The sequence below is a fragment of the Triplophysa dalaica genome, chromosome 21 (assembly GCF_015846415.1).
Source record: "Triplophysa dalaica isolate WHDGS20190420 chromosome 21, ASM1584641v1, whole genome shotgun sequence".
NCBI lineage: Eukaryota > Metazoa > Chordata > Actinopteri > Cypriniformes > Nemacheilidae > Triplophysa > Triplophysa dalaica.
In genome coordinates, this window is record NC_079562.1 from 9,214,016 (window position 1) to 9,241,818 (window position 27,803).

At 38.1% G+C, this 27,803-nt stretch overlaps 1 protein-coding gene across 1 annotated transcript; it reads right to left on the minus strand.

The window, feature by feature from the left end:
* Positions 1 to 2,447: 2,447 nt before the first annotated feature.
* mdfi (MyoD family inhibitor) lies at positions 2,448 to 27,474 on the minus strand. Its single transcript, XM_056734330.1, has 5 exons — positions 27,069 to 27,474; positions 26,318 to 26,458; positions 15,698 to 15,835; positions 3,957 to 4,229; positions 2,448 to 3,519 (listed from the first exon to the last, which is right to left on the minus strand). Exons 2-5 carry the CDS (start codon positions 26,418 to 26,420, stop codon positions 3,266 to 3,268), a joined length of 768 nt encoding a protein of 255 aa, XP_056590308.1. The 5' UTR covers positions 26,421 to 26,458; positions 27,069 to 27,474; the 3' UTR covers positions 2,448 to 3,265.
* Positions 27,475 to 27,803: the final 329 nt, after the last annotated feature.

Here is a 27,803-nt window from a genome sequence, read left to right on the forward strand (position 1 = left end):
TAATAAAGAAAATAATGTGGGAAAATGCGACAACATTGTGTTGTTGTTTTTTTGCATGTAGGAACTGCAAGTTTCCAAATACTGCAGCCACAGTTTATTAGACATACCATTGCCACTGTTTGTTTCCCTTTAATGCAAATGTTTCTAAGTGCACTTAAGCTACACTTTGTTAATGAAATACAATGATGGCTTAAAGTCAGACCTCAGAGCGAGCAGCCAGCTCTTCTTTTTTAATGTGGGAGGACAAGATGCTTCACTGTAGAGCAACTGGCTTTAGTCCCACATATCTGGTGACTCACCAAGCCTTTTCAGCACTGATCCTGAATCCTGATCCACTGTGTTTGTGTGTGTGTGTGTGTGCATGCGTGGGTGGACTGGTGTGTGACTGTGGTTGTGAATGTACAGTACATGTGCACAAAACCCACAAAATAATCAAGAAACCACAGACTATGCTTAACCTTTGGTATTACAGAAATACAAACAGAGGCATGTGCTCCGATGAGAACTGTCTTCATTAGCGAAAACCATAGGAACATTCATTTAAACTTGACCAGTATATTATATTACGCCCTTCTGAAGCCTCTCTCTCCACAAGACAAATTTTCTGGGCTCTCAGATTTTCAGTAGTGAGCCCGGATGCAAATAATTTGAAGTAGTCATTCAATGTAGTTTTTTGTGAAATGAGTTCTGCGAGTTTAGAAAGAAAGGAAAATGTTTAAAGTGCAATACTGTCAAGTGTTCCAACTGGAATCTGTGTCATCTAAACACCACAACAACTCTGAACTCATTTCATCACATCTTTTGTACATGTTTTGAAGGTCATAGAGGGCCGTTCGCTCCAGAACTAGCGGGTTGAACTGGATTGAAAACAAAGAAAGGATGTCTGCCATCGCTCTCTGCTGACCCCTACATTAATAAAATAGACACTGAGTCTTCTGTTAGGCATGTTTTGGACTTCTGGAAGAGATGAGAAGTAAAATTTCTCAGAGCTTAAGGCCAATGGCGTTTTCACGTCGGGTTCTGCATCACAGCTGGTGACCTTTTCACATCTATTATAATGCGGCCTTTGTCATGTCATGGTTAACATTCAACACCCACTTGTCCTCTGTTTCTTAAGTGTGAGAATATGTGAATATCTGAAGGGTTTGTGCGAGTGCAAATATGCTTGTGAGAAAGATACTGGAGTCATCAAACAGATGCAGATGTTGAATGTGTTTAACCTTTCCCCTGCTGGACAGCCTCAGAAAAGACTTTACGTTATACACTTTAGGTTATAAATGCGCGTTCTTTCTTTAGACACATCAGTGTGGTGAAACAAGCATGGAAAGGCTTGGACTAAAGCTACGATCCTATTAAAAACAATCTTTTGAGGAATGAGTAAAGCAAAATCAAAGACTAAGCGAGTGAGAGAGAATGTAACAAAGGGAAGGCTCTATCACATATTGCACTGTTGCCTTGAACAGACATTCCACTTTAACAATTTTGGCAGCGCTTTGAAAACCTATTAAACTGCACTGTTTTCTGTTGCCTAAGAAAGCCTTACAGAACTTTCTTGGGCAACAGAATGAGGTTGGAAGCAAAAAACCTTTCCATGCAAAAGCTTTTATCGCAAGCCCCCGCAACGCTAAGTGCACGAATGAAGTGAGGATTTATTATCCATGCATTTTCATGTGTGTATTCAAACGTATCTACATTTATCAGGTTGTTAATTGTAAACGGAATCTATGATCAATGGACGCCGCTCTTAAACAAAAAATTAAAATATACCATAGTCAGATAAAATATGTAACAGTGATGGATTTCTTTATTCCAATAACACGGATGTTTTGCCCTCTATTGTCCAGTTTAGAAATCTTTTTGCTCCAGTTTTAAGGCGAGCAAGAATACAGAAGTGCATTTAATGTAAACAATTCAAATCAATGCATCACTTTCACTATCTTTCTGTGAGATAATTTTGTTAGTGTAGTAAGGAGGAGTATGATGTATTGATTCTCACAATGCTAAAATGCAATGTGCTATATAATATGCTGCAATAGACCTTTTAAGGGTAAAGGAATACCTAATACTAATGTAATTTACTACATGAAAATATACAATATGTACTAAATATTTTAACTAACATTTAAGGTCACTCAACTGAATTCAAAAGAATGAGTTGGAACAGAAAAAACATTACACATTAAAAGCAAAAATATGAGAACAATTCACAACCACTTAGTATAATTTTCCAGAATGGTGTAGAGAGAGAATAAAATATTCCTTAACATCAAAGAATTGTCTCATTTAAATATGCAGTTTTGCATTAATTCGTCTTTTGCTTTTTGTAAATTTGTTAATAATATGAACGCAACATTTGTCATTCTAAGAGCACACTTTGAAATTTCACAAAGGCAGAAAAAGTGACAGAAAATGAGAATAAATCACATGTCCAAATATAGGAAACAACATAACTGTCAACTCACACAATCTTTTATACAAGTGTAGTAAGGCACCATATATTAAATATACACGTCTTTCTCCCACTTGCATGTATCTATGAGTCCCACACTCACAGTTTGTTATCTGTAATCCTTAGCGCTGTAGCCAGTGACTGAAGGACTACACCAGTGTACTACAGAAAGTGTCCTGTACATATTGACAGCTGATATTTAGAATGAATGATTAAGATGAAGGGTACAAATCCTGCGAGTGTAGTGTACATGTGAACTAGAGAACTCAAAGTTGGACTGTTTTAAAGATAGAATTGTTTTATACAACACATCAGCGTTGTAATTCAAGCACTTTTTTAGTGTGGATTACACTTTTTATCCAAGTAATAAAATCTGGCATTAAGACAATTTCAAACTACTAATAAACGCTGACGTTTACGCATGAAACCCGAGCACTCGTTCCTTATTTCTGGACCAGGAAGAGCCATGATCTCAAACGTTTTGTAGACAGCGTCTTGCATTCATCATCTTGCCAAGGCAGACTCAACACACATTTGACTTCCTGAAACCATTCAAGTCCAGAAAACGTAGAAGGAACAATGTTGCTGTATCAGCCCATCTTCTTAAAGAAGAGTAAACCGGTCAGTTCAGAAAAAAGCAACTAGAAAGTAATCAGAACGATCCTCATGTTAGGGCCAGTGATGTACGAGCCTAATCTGCTCATCTGATTGTCTTTGGCTTAGTTTGCGTCTACTCCAGATCATCAGGTCAGCTTATTCTTTGCTTGTTTCTCAGATCCTCAATCGGTGAAATGCAACGCGCCCCTTACAGAAGTCTCAGGACGAAAAGCACAGCCCGCAGCATTCCATGCAGATCTCAAGACAGTCTGCAGACTCGCAGCATGCGTCAATGATGCCGCAGTCCATGTCGCAGGGGAGGTCGCAGTCGCCGCATTCCTCGGAAGCGCAGCAGCAGCAGAAGCACGCTTCGTCTGATGCGCAGGAGCCGCACGTGGCACAGTCCAGCACAATGTTACACAGCGTGAGGAACTCGCAGAACAGACAGGCCAGGATGCAGTGGACGCAGCAATCTAAGTGTAGGTCACGAAATAAATCTTCATGGATTTAATAAATACTGGTAGTATATCAGAACGATTTAAACAATGATGCGACTGACTGTTACTACATTACATGCCCCAACACAAACATAAAAATATATATTATTATAGTTTTTTATTTTAAGTTTACATTAATATTTGATCAATTTCATATTTAGATGCAGCAGAAAAAATATTATTAGTGTTTAGTTAATAATGTTAATATTAGTTCAATGTAATTGACCAATTAAATCATATTGTAAATGTAAATAGATAAAATATAACTAATGAATGTAAAATGTGTAAATAGCATTGTTGAATATAATGGGAGTAATTTAGTTTAGTTTTCTGGTGGAAACTCAGAGTACGTTTCCAGATTTGGCACATGCACCTGTCTCGCACTTCTAACCCATGCTTAAGGTGTGACTCACCATCCTGGGCCTCTGTGGGGATCTGGGAGCTGTTGGATTTAGAGCTACCTTTGCTCCTCTTGCTGCTTTGGCTGTTGATGGAAGGGTTGGAATGCAGCTTCTTAGGGCTTTTATGAGCCGACGATGAACACGAGGATGAGGAAGCAGCTCGTGAAAAGGTTCCGTTCTTAACCCCGTTGGTCTGAGGCTTGCTGCCATTCCTTAGCAGCGCCGCTGATCCAGCAGAGTTGGCTAGCGTGGGATGGATGGGCGTAGACCGTGCCTGAGGTTGATCTAGAGAACAAGAGAAGGAGAAACAACAAAGGTGAATGGGGTTATAGCTGCTTAGGTTTCTACTGCTGTGTAATTATTCTCTTTGCTCAGCCCGAGGACGTGCAAAAGAAAAACAACAGCTACATATTTGGCCGGTAAACTTAATTAGCATCTTGTTTCTTCTAATGGAAACAGCATTTTTCCTTTCACAATCATCTTTCCAAAGCACGGCGGCAAGCAGATTCTTGTTTTATATCTGAAGACTAAAAGAACGGTATAGAGGGTGAGGTTAAATGCGATGATTTTCTGGTACTGTAGTTTTTCCCCTTAATCGTGTTCTAAGACCAAAAGTCTTTAAAAACCTAATTTTACACAGCAAAAAAACAGATGGTGAATATGTTGCACATTTTATGTATATCAGTCCTAGTCTTGCTGATTCAATCATAGCATGACACGAATGGACAATGTTCCTGTCAGGAAGAATGCACGTGTTTACAATATCCACTTGATCCTTGAAAGCATGCATCCGTGTCTAGAATAAAATGATGTGGTTCACATCGAGACTCAGTTTATTGGTTCATCTTCATCTGCCTCTTCTATAGTTTTTTTATTCTTAATATTTTTTTAGTTTAAAATTGCTTTCCCCAACCAGCTTCAAAGAACCAGGAAGAAACGGACCAAAATAGACATGCGAGAACGCAGATGAAGTAACACAAATTAATAAACTGAGATCAAAAGACCAGATCGGATAAGCATATCATTGCACACAAAAGACACAAACAAACATTAAATCAGTATTATACTTCAGTTCCCAAAAAGATCAAATGACCAGACAACATAGAAAATAAGCAACAAAACTAAAGTTGCAGGAAACATTTGTGTGCCTGAAAATGGAGAAATAAATAAATATAAACTACAGAAGTCTAAGGTTCGGTTTCTACATTATATCTAGAAGCTAACTGGCAGATAATCCTGTCTATCTGAACGTCTCAAAAGTCAGTTACATTGAAGACTAATTATACAATTTGTTGCAGGCAAAAAGCCCCGATTAAACAAATACTCAATTACGTGCTTGAATCTGGCCACAGAATAGTGGATGAATGTTTTAAATGGACCGCGTTTCACACAGCCTGCCATTGAAAACAAAAGAACGCGCCCAGCGATATGCCACAGTGCAGCCAAATCAGGGTAAAGAAAACAGAGAGATGCATATCACCTAAGTTATGACTTAAACGTCAGTCTTTTTTGAGCTGGGTGTGAGGATGAGGCCAAACGTTTCAGCCAGGTTCAGACACAGTCTCCCTGTGAGTTTACAGCCTACAAATGTTCTAGTGTTCCTCCACAAACTGCCCGTTGAGTTGACTTTGGCAAGCCGTCTACAGCACTTCGTATATTTTACTCTTGAGCACCGCAGAAGACTAATTATTCTGGAAGAAAGAACAACTACGTGAAATGCAGACATTCAGAGCCAAAGGAAATAAACCCCTCAAACAGAGAGAGGCTAAATGGACCTTTCGCTTCAAATGTTTTGTTATATTTATTGAGGATGATGATAATATTTAATCCCATCCTATTGCTGCACTGAACATTTTGTTGGCCTTAACGCAAACAGAAATGACCAGACGGAATATTAGAGGAGAGTTCATAGAAAGAGGTTTGATGCCCATGTAGAGGTATGTGGAGTCCAGCAAAAACATACACCTTATTCTATTCACAGAGCCTGACACGTAAGACTTAAGACAAAACAGACAAACACCGTCTAAATCACATAATAGCTGAATAGGCACATGCCCACACGATAAACTGGCGTCAGAGTCTTCAAGAAATCTAATATAATAGTTGGAATATAAAGGAAAATATATTTTTATATGAAATGCATTAAATGTCACAGTCTATAAAAATATTAAAAGCCAGCCTCCTTTTTCATAAAATGAAAGCGATTTCTACCATAAAGAAGGTTAACATCATCACTGCGTATGTATAGAATTACTGGGTGTTTATATTAAACACCACCCTCATTGTTTGCCAGTTCCAGTTCTACTTTTAGGATCATAAACAGTTACAGTTCACATTGAATTTACATTTGACATTTAAAGCTGTGATGTGGGAAGATTTTTGTGTGATTCTGTCACAGATCATAGAGTGACAGAAATCTTGAAACACTTCATTAACCAAATTACCACCAGCTGCTGCTGCACAAAGTTCCAAAACGTACATTATGAATATGATCTTATGTGTTCTCTACAATCACAATGTCTTTAAGACAGAATCCAATTGACTACATCAGTGCTTTGATGGTGTGATACCACTTGCATCCAGTAAATGCATCCAGTCTGTACTCTTTTCAATGCTTAGTTTTGTTCTGTAGACTAAGGTTATTTTAGTTTACTAAAATTAAAACTTTGAAAATGTCCCCGTTCATTGAAAAAAGATAAAATATTGACCTAAAAATTATTGGAAAAACGAAACTCAAGGAATATTTGAAATGTTACCTCAAAAATAAGCGGAAGTAAGTTTAAAGCCGTAGAATTATAATAATAAACAAAAATTTAAATTATATAGAAACATTAAAAATAAACAAATAAATATTAAAATGACAAAAGCATATACCAAAATTGCTAAAAGCTTAACCAAAATGAACCCAAAACGAAACATCTAAAAAATAAAAGCGAATTCAAAATATGAATAAAACTAAATAAAAACTATAATAACTCTGCTACACACAAATTCTGACTATTTTCATGAATGACAACAAATAAATTGCCAAAAATAATGATTTCCAACATTAGCAAAATTTTCATTAAATCCAGGAAATGTTGTTTATAAAATCGAATTGATCAATCAGTAATGTAAAGTAAAGCCACAGGATTTGACTGGGGTACAAAAACAACATACTTCATGAAGAAAAATCTTTACTTTCCTGTCTGATTTCTCATATGGCAACAATGATCGTCATGGATGTGCCCTGATATTTAATCTCTTTACCGCAAAGAAACCTCACATTCATAAACTTTTACATTCTAGAAGAAATAAATAAAAATCTCACTAAGAGATCACAGAACAACCAACACACACAAACAAACAATCAGATTTAATTAACTGAATTCAGAACATAAAACAGAAAGCTTTAGTGAGAAGACAAAAACAAAACTAGCTATAAAATAACACAACGACAGCAAAAATGAACATTGATGGATGAATAAAATTAAACTCTGAACAGAAGTGCTCATGCATTCTCTTAGTGATTCATCTCCGCGACACACACGTGGTGTATAACACTTTCCAATATACACTTTTTTTCTTAGTTATATTCAAACCAGGTCTATTTCAGGGTCGAAGAGGTGGATTATTGTTAGAACAGCACTGTATTGTAAACTACAACTACACCATCAGCATTTCAAACTTTTTTTTACCTAAAAAGTGCATTAGCGGTTAAAGGGTGTAAACATATTTAAAGACCACTGGGCATTTTTTGGGGGGAAAGTTGGTGAGAAATTGAATCCACAATAACATGGGGCATATTTGTGTTATTCTGTGCTGCAGTTTTTGGATGGAGGTATTTGACTCAAGGATGTTACTTTGTTTGTGTGTGAGTGTGTATTTAGGCAGTAAACAGGCAGCGTCAGTCGGTCTCCTGGGCTTCTGCCAGAAAGGCAGACATTTCTAGAGTAGCCAAACTTTCTCTGCTCAGAACCAGGGCAAACTGTGGCACACTACTGTAAGTACATTGCTTGTGTGTGAGCATCCAACAGTTCATAAACATGTACATACACCCACAAACTTATGCTCAATAAGATGGTTAAAGCATCTATAAATATTCCTCAGTACACACACAAACTATTGTAGCCACAGATTCGGCAGCATATAGAGGTAGATTGGACTCACTGTTAGTCTGTGACTATATTTATATTAAAACAGACATACGAAGATCAATTTGCCATTATCTATCATTTATCCAAGCTCTTCGTACACTAGAAGATAGTGACTGAAGCCTCACATCATGTTTTTTGTCCACGTTTACAACACGGGATACATAGGTGATCAAATATTGAGGGGTAAACTACAGTAGTACAGTGCATAAAAACTGTTGGAGTAAATGCTCATTGAAGAAATGAATCAGCATCAGGTTGCAGGTCGAAGCACATAAGCACTGAGTATATAAAGATGGATTTAAAATGGACTTACTGGGAGGAGAGTTGAAACAGAAATATGCGTTCAAAGATGTTGTGCAAGTCCATCAGGCATCTATTGCCCTTGGCAACATGAGCGAAGCAGATCCAACTGTGATTACTCCTCTGAAACTCACTTAAAACCATCCATCTATATACAAGTCACTTTAAAGCACATCAATCCAATTCAAGTCAATGCAGCTAAACAGGGAACACCCCCAGGCAGTCATTTCTAGTCCTACAGCCTCAATGTACCTGAATGAAGAAAGACCAATAGCATTAAATAAAGACAAAAAATAGCCATTTAAACTTGTTATTCAGTGCTACGAATTCTCTTTATTTGGGATATGAATGAGCTGTCTCTTGTGTGTGTCAAATACAGAAACAGCCTTCAAAATCTCTGTTTTTCTCTAAAACTCAGTTCGTCAAGTGTAACTTTTCTGTTTCTCCTGGTTTCTAGAGTCACTCAGGGCCCCTTCATCATCTGACCACAAGTTTCTCTGGACCCCTGAGACCTCAAGACGTCATCTTAAATTCCCTGCATAAGGCCCCAGGCTTCCCGAAACAGCTCGTTTAAAATCCCTCTGCCCGAAACAGCCATGAGTAACACTACCTTCTGTTTTAAACCCACAGGGCCAGAGAAACCCGTTAGTCAGCGTATTCTGAACAATACAAATTTAAAACACAAACAATAAATTCAAGAAATTTGACTGCACCCTCCTCTCTTCATTTACAGACAGCCCAAAAAGAAAAATATAAAGCATCTTCACATCCAAATCACCATTGGTTGGAAATTCCCGTTCTAAACAAGGATGCTTCTTGTTTGTGACTATTATAATGTGGCAGAAGGTAAATGATATGGCTTTTTGAGAGGAAGGCTGTGCCAGATTTTGCAGGGTGGTCTTAAAAAACAGCATAGCTTCACAGGTAACACAGTAGTCTTTAATCCCGCTCTGCCCCGGCACATCTCAATGACAATCTCTTGCGATGAAGACTCTAATCAAAGAATTTTAAAAGCTGTAATTTAAGATTGCATTTTTCTCGCTTCCTTTGAGAAGTTTATTTCCCTGTTGGGTACCCCTCTAAAGATTGATAATGGATGAGTGAGAAACTGGAATTGAGCTCAAGGTTTTGCTAACAAAATAGTTCTCTATTAATGGCCAGAATGGGACTAAGAGATTTCATTCCTTTACATGATATTCAATGAGACTATTGTCTATCCGAATTCAATTCTTCTCAAGCTTTTCCTTTATCTCTTCACGAAAGATATTTTTATAGACCATAAATCATACAGTAGTCATTTTAATTTTTTATAGCTGGTGTTCGAAACTGTAAAACTCACAGGGAGTACCCATTCTGAGCATCTAGATAGCACAAACGATGGAAACAAATGATGATGTAAATAAATGAATGTACTGATGATCTGTGAGTTTGTGTGCACAAGAGATGACAGGTAGGGTAAAACCATTGCATCAATTTTATATATGACCTCTTAACCAAGCACACCCACAAAACAAAGGTCTAGATTAGTAATGCACAACATCTGCAAAAAATCTGTTTTAGGAATTTAAATAAATGAGTACTTTTAGACATCAGCATGGACTTCGCTGGACAACATGAAACTCAGCCTTCTTCTCACTCTCTCATTTCTCACATACTTAGAACACAGTTTCCGAGAAAAAAGAGAATTGAACAGGCTTTTCGGCACTCTAAAGGAGCCTGTCAACAGCATTAAGTCTAGACACACATGCAATATCCATGACATCATCATCATACTGACATCATCACCTTGAGCCAGAGCATCTGGGCCTGACAGATTTATACTTCTGTTTCTAAGAAAGGCTCCTGTTTCTGCATCTCAGTACAAAATGAGACTTGCTACATCATTATTAAGAAACAGAAATGGTAAAGTAATGCAACAATCTAATAAAAAAAGTAACCAAATGCTTTAAAAGAACAAATAAAAGAATTGCACACTCTTAGTTAAGCTGATGATGCAATAGACTGAATCAGGGACATCTCACGGGTCCATCTGCAAATAAAACCAGACGTGACGAGTGAGAGGTTGGAGGCCCTGTACATTTCCTCCGGTCTGTTGTGCAATCGTAATGCTACTTTCAACCACTGAAAATGATTTTGTTTGTCATAGGTCAATAGCTGTTGTGGCCAATAGGGCACGGTAAAAAATATATTGATTCTTCGATATTAATCGTACAATATCGATTTGAGAAATCCTATATCGATTCTTAATGCGTGTGCTTAAGTTCAAGGATATCTGTATTTCGCCTAACTTCTGAAGATGTCGCAATCACTCATGCTGATACCATTAAAACAAAATAAATTCAAATAAAAAGTGGGAGAGGGAAAAAAGGTCTGATGTGAGGAAGCACTTAATGATGAAAGGCAATGACGGCAAACGTGAGGTCGACAAAACAACTGTGCGAGCAAGAGCTACGATTTTGCAATAACACAACAAACCTAAGAAAACACCTGTCGAGTCGTCACCCTGACGTGATATCTGGTTCATGCGATTCTGGACAGCTAGACGTTGATTTGTCCTGCAAATTACAGTCAAATTAACCTCGCGCTAAGAAAATAACTGATGCTATAGTAATGATGATTTGCAAGGACTTACACCCATACGCGATAGTTGAGAACGAGGGATTTCACAGTCTAATCAATGTTTTTGAGCCAAGATACGTAATGGTGAGACGCAAGTACCTCAGTGAAAAGGCATAACATGTCACCATAACATGTCATTATATCCTGTCATGCACATATAAAATAAAAAATGCGCTCTCTAAATAAGTTTAGACCACTCATTTGCGTTCTGACATGGTTGAAACCTTTTGATGCACAATCACTGTTTTAGGCCGACTAAATGTAATACTGGAAAAGATTTCCCTTTGAACTGAATGCTGCTAAAACTACTGATATCACGTTTGTTCCCGGTGTTAAACGGGACCTGGGTGTAAAATATAAAAAATTATTGGTTGAACCGCCTTTGATGGGTCTGCTTTCGTTAAACACGCGGCATGCAGAGCCTCTGTGAATGTCTGGATCTGCACTTCCCAGGAACCTGCCAAAAACCAAATAGTTTGTCGTTTTAGGTTTCAAATTTGGTGTTGAAAATGAATATTTACTAATTTAAAAAGAAAAACAAGAATAAATACATTACCATTTATTTTGTTTATTGTTCATTAAAAAGCAACTACTTTTATACTTTCATTTTTAATAGGTAAATATAATTTGTCACAAAATGTGCAATGTGATCACCAAACCGAATCTCCACGTGCACTCTTGAGAACCAGATAGAAAAACGTATGTGCACCCCTGACTATATTGCAAGCATATACTTAAATGTGGATTCCATGCCTGCAAAACTAGCATTTTAATTGAATAACTAATCGATATTGAATCGAATCAAAATTGAATCGAATCGAAACCATAAAAACATTTTGGTCGCAAAACCCAGCCCTAGTGGCCACCCCAGCAGAATTATTCCTGTAAATGGACAACCAGTGCTTGACCTTACCTACCACACACACACACACACACGCACACACGCAGTCAGTGATTTTCCTCACTACTTGCCCTGGACACACCTTCTCTCAAGCTTTCACACAACCCATTAAGTGTACACAAAGCACAAACGCACCTATGACAGATTAGTATGGGCCATACGTGTATATTCTTTATATGCCAGCATGAAAGTCGCAGTTTAGGCACCCTGGTCACAAACAATTGAGTAGATTACACTTCTTTAAGTGGAGGATAAAACCACCAGTATATAAACAAGGGTTGCAGTATTTTGACATTGTGCCTTTTTAGTTAAGATGAAAAATAATTTAAATACAAAAATACAGAATGAAAAATAAAGAATAATTATAAATCACACATGGAAATGCAGCGGTCAGAAAATGCCAGCTACTCAATCCACCAGCCTGCATACAGCATACCCTCTTCTAAAGGGCTTCTAAGTGCTGCCTCAATAAAGCAATAAGCCCCAAAAAGCAGTGGGTTACTGGGGTATTTTATATAGGCTTAAAACTCCGCTCAACCAATCAGAGTCAAGGACCAGAACTGACTGTTTTATAAGCAGCCTTTTGTGTTGATTGTAATGCGGCTGCTGAAAATTGGACTATTACGAAGTCACTGTGATTGGCTAATACTGTATGTGTGCACAGGGAAACTTCATGTTAATGAAGAACAGACCAACATGTTTCTATGAAGCCAGTACAGTCTGTGAGAATTTGGTCGGTCCCAGAAGAAAGATGACAACCATGGCGATTTCTTTGGTAGTGGCTCCTAAACGCTTGTCCTACATCATACAGTGAGAGAGACTGAAAGACGGCTGTTGTCAGGGAGTTGTGATCAAAGACAGGCTGCGATCATACAGTAGCCAAATAAAATGCAACTTGAAATGATAAATTGATCAATGACTACATGGCAATAAAAGATAAAACAGATATTAATATTGCTCTCTTCCGCTGCTTACTCTTCTTTTTGTTCACCACACATGAAAAGCACAACTGCCAAAGTGTGATTCATGTTGCTGTGTTTTTTTACTATTAACGTGTGCTTACGTACAAGAAAAATAACATACTAGGGCTGTAGCTAATGATTACTGTAAAATCTGAATACTAACTTATCTGTTGATTATTTTAATATTCATTATTATTCATTTATTGTTATGTCTAGTGTGGACATGCGTAAAAAGATTTTAAGGTTTCTTAGGCCTTTGGGATTTGACTGGGGCTGAATATTATGTTCGTTTATTGTAATCTATGTGGATGTACTTTTGTGGATGTTTAGCACTTTGGTCCATTAGGATGGTTTTGAAAGTGCTTTATAAATAAAGTGTGACTTGACTTGACAAAATATAGTGTGTGTTGCAGCTAGGATTTAAACTTTTGATTATAATGTTTTAAATTATGTTTTAAACCCCAATTATTGAGCTCTGCCCCTTTTTGCTAGTCTGAATTTAAATGCAACACAGTTTAACACGTAACACAAACAAGTAACTGACTATTAAAAAGATAATTCTGACTCTAATATCTAATTATCTTAATAACATTTAAATCTTTTATGAAACGTGTGCACACATATGACAGTGATCTAGTGAATTTTACAGTATATTATTGAACAAAATCACTTGGTAAACATAAATAACTCTGCTTCACATTTAATGCCCGATCATTTTTACATTATTCAATGGTGCTTTGTTGCTTGTGTAAATAAAAGCAGTCTTCCCTGTGATACCCGGATGTACATACGGTATCAACCACAATATAAACAGTATATTTTTTACAGCTGCATGATAAATACAATCACACAAATCATACAAACACATGACTTATGTAAAGGCCGCTGTTTAACATGAGGTAAAAGAAAAGTTGACTATAAAACCATGAATAGGTCTATGAAACACAACCCTCAATATATGCCCTCAATAGCAGTAAGAAAGTTGGTTTTGGCTGCCAAAAACACAGTGTTATAACTCACCTGGCACTGTTGTCTGGGCAACATTACAATAATGGCATGCAGTGACCACCAAAAATATCACATCTTAGTTGTCAAAGGCAAATGGTAAGTGCTCCCTTTAGCTACATCATGCTGATGTTTAACACCTCTTAAACATCTTTCAGCTGACATGTCCCAGGAGACCCTCTGCCATTGTTCTGTCAAATTTCATCTACGTCTGTGTTTTATAGCAATATCCTGCACTTGCTGCTATTGCACTTCTGGTTATACAAAACTAAATTGCGTTGCCCAGTACTTGTACATGTGTTATGACAATAAAGTTGAATCTAATCTAATCTGTATTTAAAGTTTCAACTAACCACATTAAGCTCTTTCTACTGCAATCTTATGTGTATATCTTTAAAATACAAATGAGGACAAATGGCTTCAGATGACCATGCAATTTGTGTGTGTGTGTGTGTGTGTGTGTGCTTAGTTATTTTAGGTTGTGTGTGGGTGTGCTGTCCCACAGAGGACCGGTGCTGATGTGACTCAATAACAGAACAAACTCACAATCAGCCCTTTAGACAGAGGATTTAGTCACAGTCTACTCCAGACTTTTACACACCCAGTCTCTATCTACACATTTAGCTGACTCCACGGGACCGAAAAACACATCCTTCCCTTAATGAGCTTACCTCAGATAAATTAATAACAACACGTAACAATATAAAGTCATCACTGCTCAAGGTCAGAGGAATGATTATGTTATTATCACACTCACTCTTACATACAGAGATGAGCCACTCATACGCACATGAGTATAAATCAAGTTTGTGAACCTGTCTTACCAAACCCAAGGCTGGATTTGTTTGGTTTTATGAACTCTTCCTTTGTATTTATTACACTAGCTCTGTGCAAAAGAGTATTATAGACATGGAGTATTGTTGTATGAAAGCCCCGGAAGCAAGTTAGCATTTCAGCACTTCCTGTTCCATCGCACCAAAATTGTAGGGGGTTTTGAATTGGTTTTGGGTAAATTACGTCAAGTAAGATCTGTGGTTAAAGTCCGGGAAAAGAGAATTCTGAGAATTTGTTTCGAAACACGTTATAGATTTTAGAAGTGTATTGCTGAAACACATTAAAGACTCATGAGTATGCAATACTGAATTGTGGAGTTCAGGATTTTTTGGGCAGGGCTAAAACGGTGGATCGATGATGCAATGGAGCGTCTGAGCATGCATGGCCCCTCCCCTATCACTAGAGCACCGAGCATCAGGCGTTGGCTCAATCACGTTGCAAACTCTTATGCTCTCACTCTGCCCGACTTAACAAATCTCACGGCAGATAACAAGCAAACGGTAACGCAGACGCGAATGGACAGAGAGGAATAACTCGATAGGTTATGAATTGCGATGTGCTTCAGTGATTATCTTTTGATGAATATCGCGCGCATTGACTCACGCATTGAATTCAGGGTTTAGCGATGCGAGTGGGCGTGGCCTTAGCAGACACGTGAGGACATTAGACGTCTTCACACATATAAATGCCTAAACATTTTAGGCTTCAAATGTAACAATTGTGTTAATTTGTTAAGATTATCTTGATAGACAAAACATGTAAACATCATAAACCTTGATAATCACAGATCTTATTTTTTGTGTTCTTCCAAAAGTCTATGGAAAAATGCATAGGCTTTGAATCAAGTGAACTTGTGCAACGCTAACTTCCAGGTTGGCCTACAAAAATACGTCATCTCTGAGGTACTTTATAGGACTCAAACACACTACCATGTTAAAACACATAAAGGCCTGCTGGGAAATGTAGTCTTACTGTCTTACTGGGTGTCATGCTTACATGTTATGCTTTTGCCAAGAGCACTGGTAAGGTCCAGCTGAGACAAACTGTTGTTGTTGTTGCTGCCATTCTCCACCTCTTCTGTTTTCTCCATGAGTGTGGTGTTCGGTGTTGTCTGCTCACTGGATTCGTCCATTTCTGACGCCAGAAAAAAAAACAATGAAAAATAATAGTAAAAATCAAAATGAGAAAACACAGTTTCGTTTTCATATCTGTGATATTGTGCATGTGTTTGTGAACCTCTTGACTTTCGGTCTTTAACCCAGCACAGCACCATTCAGAAGGATGTTTATATGTTCACTATTTTCACTTTTCTACCACCTCTTCACTTTGCATGTGCCACAGTTAACCATACATTCGCATGTGCGCATGTGCTTTTGACTGTGTTGTGCTCACGCATCCGTGAAGGAGCATTCATGCGGTCAGCAGCATGTGTTTGTGTGTGCGTGTTTTATAAGTTAGCACTGGAGCCAAGTGGTCTTATTATGTGGCCTAGTAATTATACAGGGCTGTCTGAGGAGGTTAGAGCAGCCTGACATCAAAGCAGGTCAGGACTGTGTCTTAGAGAGAAGCGCTGTGTTTAGCTGAGCTGGGTACAACTGAGTTCCCCTTTACGCTGGCCTCGGTCCCATACCTACACAAATGGAAGCCAGCTGGGCTGTACTGGCTGTCTGATAAACACACAACATCTCTTGTGGGACATCAGTTCAGTCTTCTTAGTTTATTTGGCTTATTCTGTCCTGGTTTTATTTTTCTGAATCTTGGCAGACTCCAGTTGTGCTCTATATCCTTTGTTGTTGGGGAATCTTGTTCTTCTACTCTTCATAATTTGGAAGTGGACAGGAAGAGTGCTTTTTAAATCAATTATTTTAGTTAGGTACGGAGAGAGAAAATGGGTCAAGAAAAATTAAACAAAAGGAAGAGGTTGAGTCACAGCAACAGGGATCTTGACCTATCAGAATCAGATTTGCCAATGATAGAATGACAGAATCCATGCCTATTTATTTTATCTGCAAGACTCCTTCACCTTTGAGCAGACAAACATAGCAAGGAACCGAGATGACTCACAAGGGGCTTCCGTCCCATTTACTCGAGTGAAAGACCAACAACAGGCAAATTGTCAAAGCTTTAGCTCATAGCTCATAGAACCAGCAACTTTCTTTCTACCTCATCCCGGGTGAGAAATAAAAGCACAACACCTCTTCGTGGCACCAGTCGAAATATGCCCTAACACTTTGCCTGCTGAGGCTGAAAGTATCCTGTGGTGCTGTGCAGACCCGGGGGCCCTATAGCCTACATGTGCATGTGAAGTAATGAAGGAGCTGGAATTGGTAAGTCCACATCTGGAAGCAGCTGCTGACGGAGCAGAAACAAATCACAATAACTGCAGCGAAAGTCACAATAATCAACCTCTAACCAAGGTAGAAAACATGTGGGTTTGAAAACCAAGTATTTCCTGAACACAGTTTTTAGACGTATGTCGAACTTATCAGGGTCTGTATTCTTAAAGCTTCTAAGAATCCTCTATGAAAGCTCTTAATTTAGCTTAAAAACGTAGACATAGGAGTATTAGCTTTAAAGTGATTAGGGATCGATCTGAGAGCAACTCTGAGCAAGGAAAAGACAAAAAACTTTTATCTTAGTGAGGAGGCGGGGCTGACACCGTTGCTATGTCTTTTAAAGACTGTGATTGGTTGGTTGGCCAAGATGGGAAATAAAGAGCGCTTTTAAGTATAAGGTCGTTAGTTTGAAATTGCACATGTTCATTTTTTTCTGTTTTACCATACTCACGCACACACACATATATTCTTAACTTTTTATTTACCATGCTGTTAATGTCAACGTATTTGATAGAAAATGAACAGTGACACAATCATTTTTCTCTAAGTGCTGTGATTGATTGTGTGATCCCATCTCTGCTGCACAGCTGCATTTCTCAAGTTGTTAAATATGTTAATGTAGTGATTTCTTGTATTTCTGGCGGTATGGTATTTCTGCGCTGTCTTGGAGATGTTACCGTGTCTCTACTAGGACCGGTCACAAACATGAACCCTGCACGATCTAATGTGTTGAGTCTTATTAACTCACTGTCATTTAATTCAATGTAATTTCATTTTATAGCGCATTTACAACTTGGATTGCATCAAAGCAGCTATAAAAGAAAACAGATAAACCAAAGTTGAACACACACAAAAAAACAATTAAAAAAATCTGATAAACTTTTAAAGTAATATGAAAATGGTCATGCATTGCAACACATTTCTTCTCACTTTTCGAATTTCGTCCATTTTCACTGCTGCTAGCGAAACTCTTAAGTCTCTTAAAAGTCCTCCTTGCTACTCCTAAAACGTTGGACATTAAGAGCTCTTTTAAGGGTTAAGATGCTTTATGAATGACTTTTTTCTTTACTAGGATCTTTTCTGTAATTCTAACGGGAAACACCCACATTTCTAAGAATTTTCTTAAGATTTTTGTTACTAGGAGCAACTCTTTGCGCTAAGATTTTTCATGAATACGGGCCCTGATGTCTGACTTTAAAATGTGAATATTATGACAGCACAAGTAAGATAATGTACATACAGTATATTTTCAAAAAATAAACCATGACAAGGTGATCAGGGTATTAATCTAAAGAGATTTATTTTGAGATAATGACTAGCTGAATATCATTAGATTATAGTAAATAAATAGACATGATTTGTTTTAAGATTAAAACTATCCACATGAAACGAGACATGAAACTTGCACAGATTTTTTTAATCGTCAATATACAAAAATATTTGACTGTGACTGACCAGAATCAAGTTTTCCAATAGCCGTTTCAAAAGTCCACATTGATTTATAACAGCCAAGAAACACAACGAAAATAGAGAAGAGAGAGCAGCCCGCAAGGTTTAGAGAATTTGTGAGCTTTTGTGGGTGAGTGTGTTAGCAGGGCAGTGGGACTGTGAACAGACGAGGATCACGTTCATGAAGCATTTTAGTTTTAAAACGGAGACCGCTGAAGCCTGTCTCTGTAACGCTCAGAACAGAGGTCTGTCTTTATACCGCTGTGGCATTTAAGCATGCGTCAGATCCATCTGTTCTCCCATTGCTGTGGATCACCGAGCATTAGCAACTGGAACCCAGCGGTTATCAAAGGCAGAGCTTTAATTCCTCATCGTAATCACACCATACACCCGTACAGGAAGATTTACTGCACAGACATCACAGTTTCAGCACAGCCTCCTATATTATTTGGCTGAAGCAATGAGGAATGTTAAGAACATGCACTTAATGATCTCAGCAATTACGGCACATTTGCAAAGCCTTTCACAATTAGTTTTCTTTTAAACAGGCCGAGTGCATTAAAACAAAAACCTGGAAGGAAAATGATGGGGTGTAAATACTGTTGGATTATGTTTCTATATGCTACTTCTGTAAACAATATGTGCGGATCCCAGAGGCAGAAAATGTGTGGTAATTTTACATGACTTGTAAACAGGACGTTTTCCAGTTAAAGACATAAGAAAAGAAATAAAAATATAGTATGCGGGCAACAGCCATTAAGAGTTTATTGCATTAAAGGCATTACGTTACGTGTAACGTAGGGGAAAGAGCTCACCTACACTTTATAGTACTTTCCCACGACAACAAAAATGTCCTAGTATAGATTGTTAGCACAATTGTAAGTATATTTCCAGTTGACAGGAATCCAGTGAAGGTTTACAGGAATATTCTATATAACTATGGCATAAAGGCGTGGTGAAGTGTGTAATTTCTGTGTCACAGCTATAATTAAATTAAATTGCGAAGAATGGCTTTTTCCAAGTTTCTCAAACAGTTCTTTCATCCGACATAAGTCAAACAAACAGATAGCCCTGCCCAGACTCACACAATTGGTTGAGTCAACCAGCCAGGCTAGTCAGGCTTCTCCAAAAAAAAGATAAAAAGAATTTTGATAATGCCACAGTACTTTTCAACGAAATCAACCTGCTTACAGTTGTCTCTGTATTTTAAACTGGGTTAGGATAAAGTATTTTAACAACCAAAAAAGTGTTTTTCTGAGCGTGTGTGTAACATCTGTTACTTGGCCAAGATGCTCATACTCTGCTGATTCTGAGTCACCCTCCCCGTTGGATCACCTCATCTTTCTCTTATTCTCTTTCTCTCCTTTCTATGGTGTTGCTTTATTTACTCTTGAGGTCGGGTAAAGCACAGTGAGACTTTCTATAATCTTCGAGCAGTCAGGTATGAGGCCTGGTATTAGACGCTGAGCAGCCTTGTGGCTTTACAGGGACACTTTGAAATTCTTTCAACCCTCAAGCCCCTGCCTTTCTTTATTGTTGCCCTGTCTTCAACAACCCCAACTAATGCTCTTTTAGAAGTTCCTATCCAGAGTAAGAGACAAAAGAGAAAAAGAGAAAGACACTGACAAGAGACTTGCAGATATTTTGCTACCCTCGGTCTCAGTGGAATAGCTCAAATGAAGGCGAGAGAGACATGCCTGAATTAGAACTTTCTCCAACTCTGAGATACAGAACTTCTCACTTAAACGACGAAACCTCCCCTTATATTATATTACAACCGTAACTGAGAATTTAGCTTTTAATGGACAACAAGAGATAAAAAACGTTGAGCAAAATAACACCCCTTTCTATCGAGAGATAATTTTGTAAATGGAAGTGTAAAATAGTTTAATAGTAAAGAGTCTTTACTATTAACTGTGATCCACAGAGAAAAATCTATTGGAGTAAGTGACAAAGAAAACTGTTAAAGATCCGCCATCTCAGAAAGGAAGTGCACTGGCCACTTGTGTAGGGAGTTAATTACTTGTCATTACCCTGACTAATTAAAAGCATCCGTCTTTAAAAATCCACTGGGAGTGATAACACAGTGAGTGAATTGGAAAAAACAGGGGGGCATGGTAAAAGAAAAACTAACATGAGGCATAAAAATAAGGTTGATTTTATGCAGCTGTATGGTAATATTATTATTGGTTTTGCAGACAGGGTCTCAATGTGTTGTCCACAGCGCCACAAGGTATTGAAAGGATACAGAATCAAATGACAATGCAGGCTGCGTTTCTCACATCCATGGTGCAGCGGGTGCGCTTTGAGATCACTTGATGAGCAAAGAGGGATTTTAACATCTGTCTTTATGTTGAAATGCAAAGATAGAGAGCAAATACAACTCTCGTCAAGGTTGTGTTGTATCATGTCTGCATAATCTCTAAAATCCATTATTCAACTTGAAATGTAAAACAATACATGCTGGCTGGGAGTGAATGAGCTGCCCTGGGCAAATATTTTGCTTTTATGAGTATTTTCAAGCATCAATATTAGTGAGCTAAGGTTAAAATGTGTTTGCTTGAGCAAGTCAGAAATGTACGGATGACTGCATCAGCAACCACTGGATGTGAGCCAGCGAGATCCATAGATTTGTATTTGTCTTGCTCTGCATTCTTTCTCTCCTTTTGCAGTTCAGCTATCCGGAAATTTGTACCATGGATGTCATATTCCATCCATATGGTTCACTGGGTCTTTAAGTCAATTATCTTCTGCCATAATCATCCAAGAGACACTCAAAATACAGATTTTCTGTGACTGCTGCATATTTATTCGTATTCATTCATACATTCATGAGTAGGACTACAATGCATGATTATGACTACAAGGAGGCCTATAAAAAACAGGTGGTGTACATTTACATTTAGTCATTTAGCAGACGCTTTTATCCAAAGCGACTTACAGATGAGGTAAACAATGGAAGCAATTGGAACAACATGAGGACAACAAAAAGCACAAGTGCAATCAAAAACAAGTCTCATATAGTCCATCACAGTATACAAAGCGAAGCTGCATTTTCTTTTTGAAAGGGTAGAAAAGAGATAGAAGTCAAAAGTGAATGGTCAGGTGTTGACGGAAGAGATGTGTTTTCAGACGATTCTTAAAGAAGGCTACAGAAACTGCTGAACTTGTAGCAGCGGGCGGATCATTCCACATAAGTGGAACTGATCCAGAGAAGGTACGCGAGAGTGGTACATGAGGTGTGGCATCTCTGATGGATTAAAGTAAAGCGCCTCATTTAAAACCCCCATTCACCCACTTGCGTTACACTTTTGTGAGCCCATCATGACTTATTTTTTTAGCGATGACCCCTAAGGGATGTAATTAGGGCAGCCAAGAGAAAATAATTAAGCAAATGGCTGATCCTCTGTAGAGACGTGCTGATAGCTATGGTAACGTCTTCACAAAGAATGGTTCTGAAACAATAGAGTCTAATCCGGGCATGTAAACTGGCCAAAAGTAAAAACACGCTAAGGAGGAAAAGCTTCAAAGAACTGTTTTGGAATTTATCCAAATTCACAGATTATTAAGCAAGCACAATAGAGGTGGGGGAACACAGTAAGCTCATTAAAATAGAAAATGTCTGGTATTTAACAGGCTTTGGGGAAGATTTAACAGCTATAAATATTGTATTTGAAATTTTTTGTGTTAAGATATAGCCCTTTGTTTAGAGGGTGGGGGGTCTGTATCTCTGTTTAGGGGTTTGGCATATTCACGCATGACGCATTAAAGCTCCTGGTTCTCTTTAACCTAAACACATTGCTTTTGCACAGTCACGCACCTCTGCTGGCTCCAAAGAAGAACCAGGAAGTTTCAAACACACTGGTGAGTGGCCAACAGCTGCCTCATAGGTCAGCATTGATTTGTGTGTGCCCTCTTTCTCTCTTTCTCTCTCTCTCTCTCTCTCTCTCTCTCTCTCTCTCTGTCTCTCACTTACTTCTTTGAACCCTTTTATTCAAAATAGTAAAAACTTAGAGATCTTGAGAACAGTTACTGTAATGTTTTTAAACAACCACTGATACTTCATTTTAATGCCACAATCTCTCAAAACCATCAGGTCAAATATCAAGGACAGACCCCACAACCGTCGACCATAATGGAGCCTCTTCAATCTTTCCCATACAAAGGAGACAGACAAGCCATATCTGAAGCCAAAATAAACATCTTGCAAGGCCAGCTGAACATTTGTAACTAATTACGTGGTGAGAATATCAAGCCATTAGAAACGAAGACCTCAAGTTTGTCTGAACAAATGCCATAAGGGGCCATCAGTTACTTCTCTCAGTTGGCCATGAAGTTTTCACTGTGTTTAATTGTTATGAGAGAATTTACACAATGTATTAATATTCTCATGAAGATGCACCAAAGAAACTGTTGGGTTTGAGTGGCTGAATTCATTTCTCTATGGGTTTGTCATTGAATGGTCCAACAAAAATAAACAAAAAGTATGCAGAAGACATTTTGACAGTCAAGACAGGAATTGACACATCAATTAAGGGCGACCATACGTTTTCCCGGACTTGTCCTGGCCAGGATTTTGCGTGCGTCATCCGGAGGTCACGTTTGTCAACCGCATACGTAGTTAAATAAAACATTATAATATTAACATTTATTTCTCTTAACACATATAATCATTGTAGTTTCATTCGTACCTTGAAATATAATGATTGCTTTTCTGAAATAAAACCTGAAATAATAAACCTCGTTGACAGTGCGGTGTACAAATGACGCACCCGAAATCCTGGCCAGGACGTGTCTGGGAAAAATGGCACTTACGGTCACCCTACATAAGTGACACATTTATATTTTATTTATGCTACATTTATACATCAGACAGACACTTTCATTCAAAGTGCATTCAAGGTGTTTCAACCAATTGAGGTAAAGGACTTTGCAAAAGGTACTGTTTTAAAAAATAAAAATGCCAGCCTGTTAGTCTCCTATATCTAGGCTACATCTATGAAGTTTTCTTTTAATTACACGGTCTAAAAACTGTTAAAAAATCGGTGAACACATTCATAAATCTTAAAAACAAACAAAGCGCTCTGTCATCACTCTCAAATCATAACTCCATTCAAGCATAACCAGAGATGTTGGCAGTATGTCAGAGTATTTGTCTTAAAGTTTCAAATTTCACACAGAATGTCTTTAATCTTAAATCTTGCTGAAAAACGTGGCCTTTTCATGATTGTAAACAAATTTGTGTATCTAGTAAAACAGCTATAGCCATTCACTCTGAAGACCTGAGCGCGTGTAAAAGAGTCAGTGTGGACAGATCATCTGCCACAGTGAGTCAGGCCTGTACACAGAACTAAGACACACAACTGAAAAGGCCAGTCAATGCATGCAGTGTTTAACCCGGACGGGTGCCATATCCATAATCAAACGGCCTCGTGCAAGCTTGTGCTTTATAAAGCACTTTAGATTATGAGTCCAGATCTGACATCATATTCCTTGGGCTAAATACAATAAAATAAATCATAACAAAACTGATTCTAAGACGGTTCATTTTGCTGTGAGGTTCATGGTTAGAAAATTGCAAAAGCAACTGCGCTGAACTTTCCAAAGCAGGACAGACTACACACACAACCAAATGATTTAAATGTTGCATAGTAAAGCAAATACCAAGATGACCAACCTAAGCACAGTTTCTAAATACAGAGAGGTGAGAATTCCATGCAGTCTAAACAAGTGCGCTTCGTGTTGAGGCGAAACCTCAGATGTTTAGGAACAATTCGGAGCTAAATGTAATTAGCGGTTATTGGGCGGATCGCATATATGCCTGGTGGCCTCATTTTGACTGTGGCTGGCTTACCATGGTGCATTGGCTGTGGCAGTCACACAGGAATCAACACGCTCGCTGGTTTTTGTAGAGCTGTTGTGCAAAAGTATGACTGAGCCAGGACTTGCCCTCTCCCACAGTAAATACGCCTGTGGACCTGATTTCTGTGGACGGAGGACTGTGGCACTTGCAGAGGTGGTGCACTGAAAGCCACTTGTTGTTCGCACACTTGCATGTGTGAATGTCCGAAGACACACACTCATAGGCCCTCAGTCAAAAGACAGATGCACATACACAATGCCACACGTGTGTATTCTGCGGTGCCCTTTGTACAGAGCTCCATGACTAATCTGGTACTTTGACCTCTCTCTAGTTGGACAGTAAGGTTAAGAGAGCTTAAGAGAAGTCCCAAGTGGCCCATTTCCCCATCGGAATTCAGAGACCCTAAAAATGCCACACTAATTTCTGCAAACGTCCAGTTACAGAGTCTGTAAAAAACGTAGACTTAAAACCACAAAACGCTTCACTAAAAATATGAGCCCTGTTTGCAGACGTCCACAAGTTAAGACAATTTGAGAACAGACAAGCTCATATTTCAGACCCTGACGCGTAATTTGTGAAGAAAACGTTTTAAAACAGAGGCAAAACCGTAACCATCACTGATCTTATTGGGTTAGCTCATCTCTTCAATCCTCAGACGACCCTTACCATCATCTGATCTAGGATAAACTTTCATGCATGGCTGAGAACTTTCTCCATCACTTCACAAAAGATCAACACAGCACTGACCAGACCACAACAAAGGAAAAGATGAGAAGCAGACAACTGCATTCTAACATGTCTGTAATTACTGAAAACTAAAACAGATTGAATCTCGTGTTTGATTTTGACAACAAAATAGAGGATCTTTGGAAAGATCTATATCATTTTTTATATATGTGTTTCGATTTTCAAAGATAACAAAGATTTCAAAGATTGATTTTCAAACACAGTATATTAAAATGAGTACAGTAGGTAACACTTTACAGTACGTTTGTATGTGTTTACATTAGTAAATGCTATTTAATGCCAATACAATTGTTCATGTTAGTTCATGTACAACTTTTGAAACTCTTTAAAATGGTATTGGTAATGCTGAAATGATCATGAACTCTGATTAATAACTGCTGAAGATATTACTTTCCATTGTTAATTCATGCTATGTAATGTATAAACAAATGGTCCAATCTTATTATAAAGTGTTATGAGTAACTATTTTAGAAAGATACTAATAAATTGTAGATTTGAAAAATGAGTGCCATCAATATTAAATAGATTAAAACAAAGGTGTAACGAAAAATGCTGTCACAGAAATCAAGCATTTACATGTTTAATTTGGTCATCCAACTGAGTCATTGTACGCAGAAAAGAATCTACCCAACTTCATATCACGCCAAACTCATGTGACCTTTATGATGTGAAACAAACCGACAAAGGAGTGAATTTTAATACAGCCTCTAAAATAAATGAATTATGAAAAAAACATAATTAAGTGGACAGTTTTTTGTTCAAAGATTTCATTGGCGTATTATTTACCAGATGCTGTTCATGTCTAGGCATGGGCCGAATACAGGTTTCAAGGTATACGGAGGTTTGAAAGAGTCAAGGTTACAAAACCTCTAAAATGGTCTGTGATATAGTTTCTAATGTATGAGCTGTTTTTACACAAAAATAAATAGTGAATTCATTTAATGCAATGTTTGATGTTTAGGCCTTTCATATATGACAAAAACATTTTTTTAAAGAGTATTTTAATATAACTGCTTAATTTTTACCTGACATGCTCTACGAATGTTGGTCAAAAAATAAAATGTATTTGTGTCAAGTTGAAAAGTTGTAAAAAGTTTGTATATGCAGACATTTGAAAATAACACATTTTAGTGTTGTAATTGCAAACCGTGACACTTTGGCTAAAGGTTATCATACCGTCAAAATATCATACCGGCCCATGCCTAGTGGCGTCTAATGTACCTGGGCATGGGGCAGTAAGGGCTTCCAGTGGACGATTATCCAGTCGGGCTCCATCTGGAGGTCTGGGTGGATTGGCACTATGGCTGTGTTCCTCCTCAGACATCTGTCCTGCAGCCAGGTGGCAGGTAACTAGAAATGACCCTACGACAGAAGCACATAGAACAAACCTCATGCCTGTGAACATACAGATGTCCTTGTTCCCACTACAACATTTCCCTGCTATTGTTCAGTTGATGTCAGTCGGCCAAAGCATTTAAAAAACTGGCGGCTTGGGAAATAATGCTTGGCAATGGAAGAAGAAACTTGAATGGCACGAAACGGAGAAACGGGACAAGGACAAAATCAACACTTTGTGCGACAAGATACAATAGTTTGCCATGAACATTTGAAAGTCGCAGATAAACAAACAAACAAACAAACTATTTGTATTCCTAAACCATACCATTCATGTAGTCAACGCGCTACTTCAAGAGTTTAAATACAACTTTTGCCATTAACCACACTCGAGACCATATTAGCTATACTTGAAAACATTAGTTAACTCATAACATAAGTCATATAATAATATTATGAGCACAAAGTACAGACTTTATTTTCATGCTCGGGTTTGTCAATGGCGAGTCTCCGCACGCTCCTGCTCAAACTCACTCAAACCTGTTGAACGTGTCCAAAGTTTAGCACTTTAGACAAACTACAGAAGAACAAGTACTTTATCATACTTTTAACAAAACATTTGGTCTAATCGTCTTACCTCTCACAGTCACTCGGTACCAATGTGACACCTCAGAAATACATGATTTAATCCTTGCGCAAACTTGAAACTGTCCCGTTCAGCGGGGAAAAGTTTCTTTCTCTTCATGTATCTTCAAGAGTTGTCAGTTTAATTGACGTTGTTGTTGTCACTCCTTGTTTCTCATTTATTCGTGTATCCTGATCTTTTTCTCCAGCGTTGAATAATTGCGGTTGTCTTCATTTGTCAGAGCCCCCAAAACCTGACAGAAAACGGAGTCGGTCGAGTTGTTTTTCAGTACATTAAATGAATAAAAAATGTTTTTTTTTTCTCGTTTAATGTCCAGTAATGCCGAGTTGTTCCAGCGCTCCTCAGTGTTTTCGCTGTGGTCTCTCGTGCAGCAGTCACTCGCGCAGACAGCTCGAGACTCTTGGACAGGAAATGAGGTCTGATTACTCTGACTCCCTTCAGGCAAAAGATGCCTGTACTATACAATTACACTGTCCAGGACCACAGCATACCCACACACACTTTATGGTGAACAAAACACTATATAATATAATTTAATAATAAAATATAATACAATATAAAATATAATATAATATAATAACTTTTTTTATAAATGACCCTTGTTCTCCATTGTTTGCACAATGTTTGCACCTCCCGTAGACCTATATGTTATATAGAATAGCATAATAAAGTGATGCTGAAAATGCACAATTTACGTTATTCGGAGAAATTAACCTTCACAGGGCC

What these genes read in the sequence shown, in the direction of transcription:
- mdfi (XM_056734330.1), bottom strand. Translation starts at nt 26,420, where the DNA reads ATGTCTGAGGAGGAACACAGCCATAGTGCCAATCCACCCAGACCTCCA. An exon ending in CCTTACTGCCCCATGCCCAG is followed by an intron (nt 15,836 to 26,317) that starts GTACATTAGACG and finishes TTCTGGCGTCAG; the next exon opens with AAATGGACGAATCCAGTGAG. An exon ending in TCTTGGCAAAAGCATAACAT is followed by an intron (nt 4,230 to 15,697) that starts GTAAGCATGACA and finishes CTTGTTCTCTAG; the next exon opens with ATCAACCTCAGGCACGGTCT.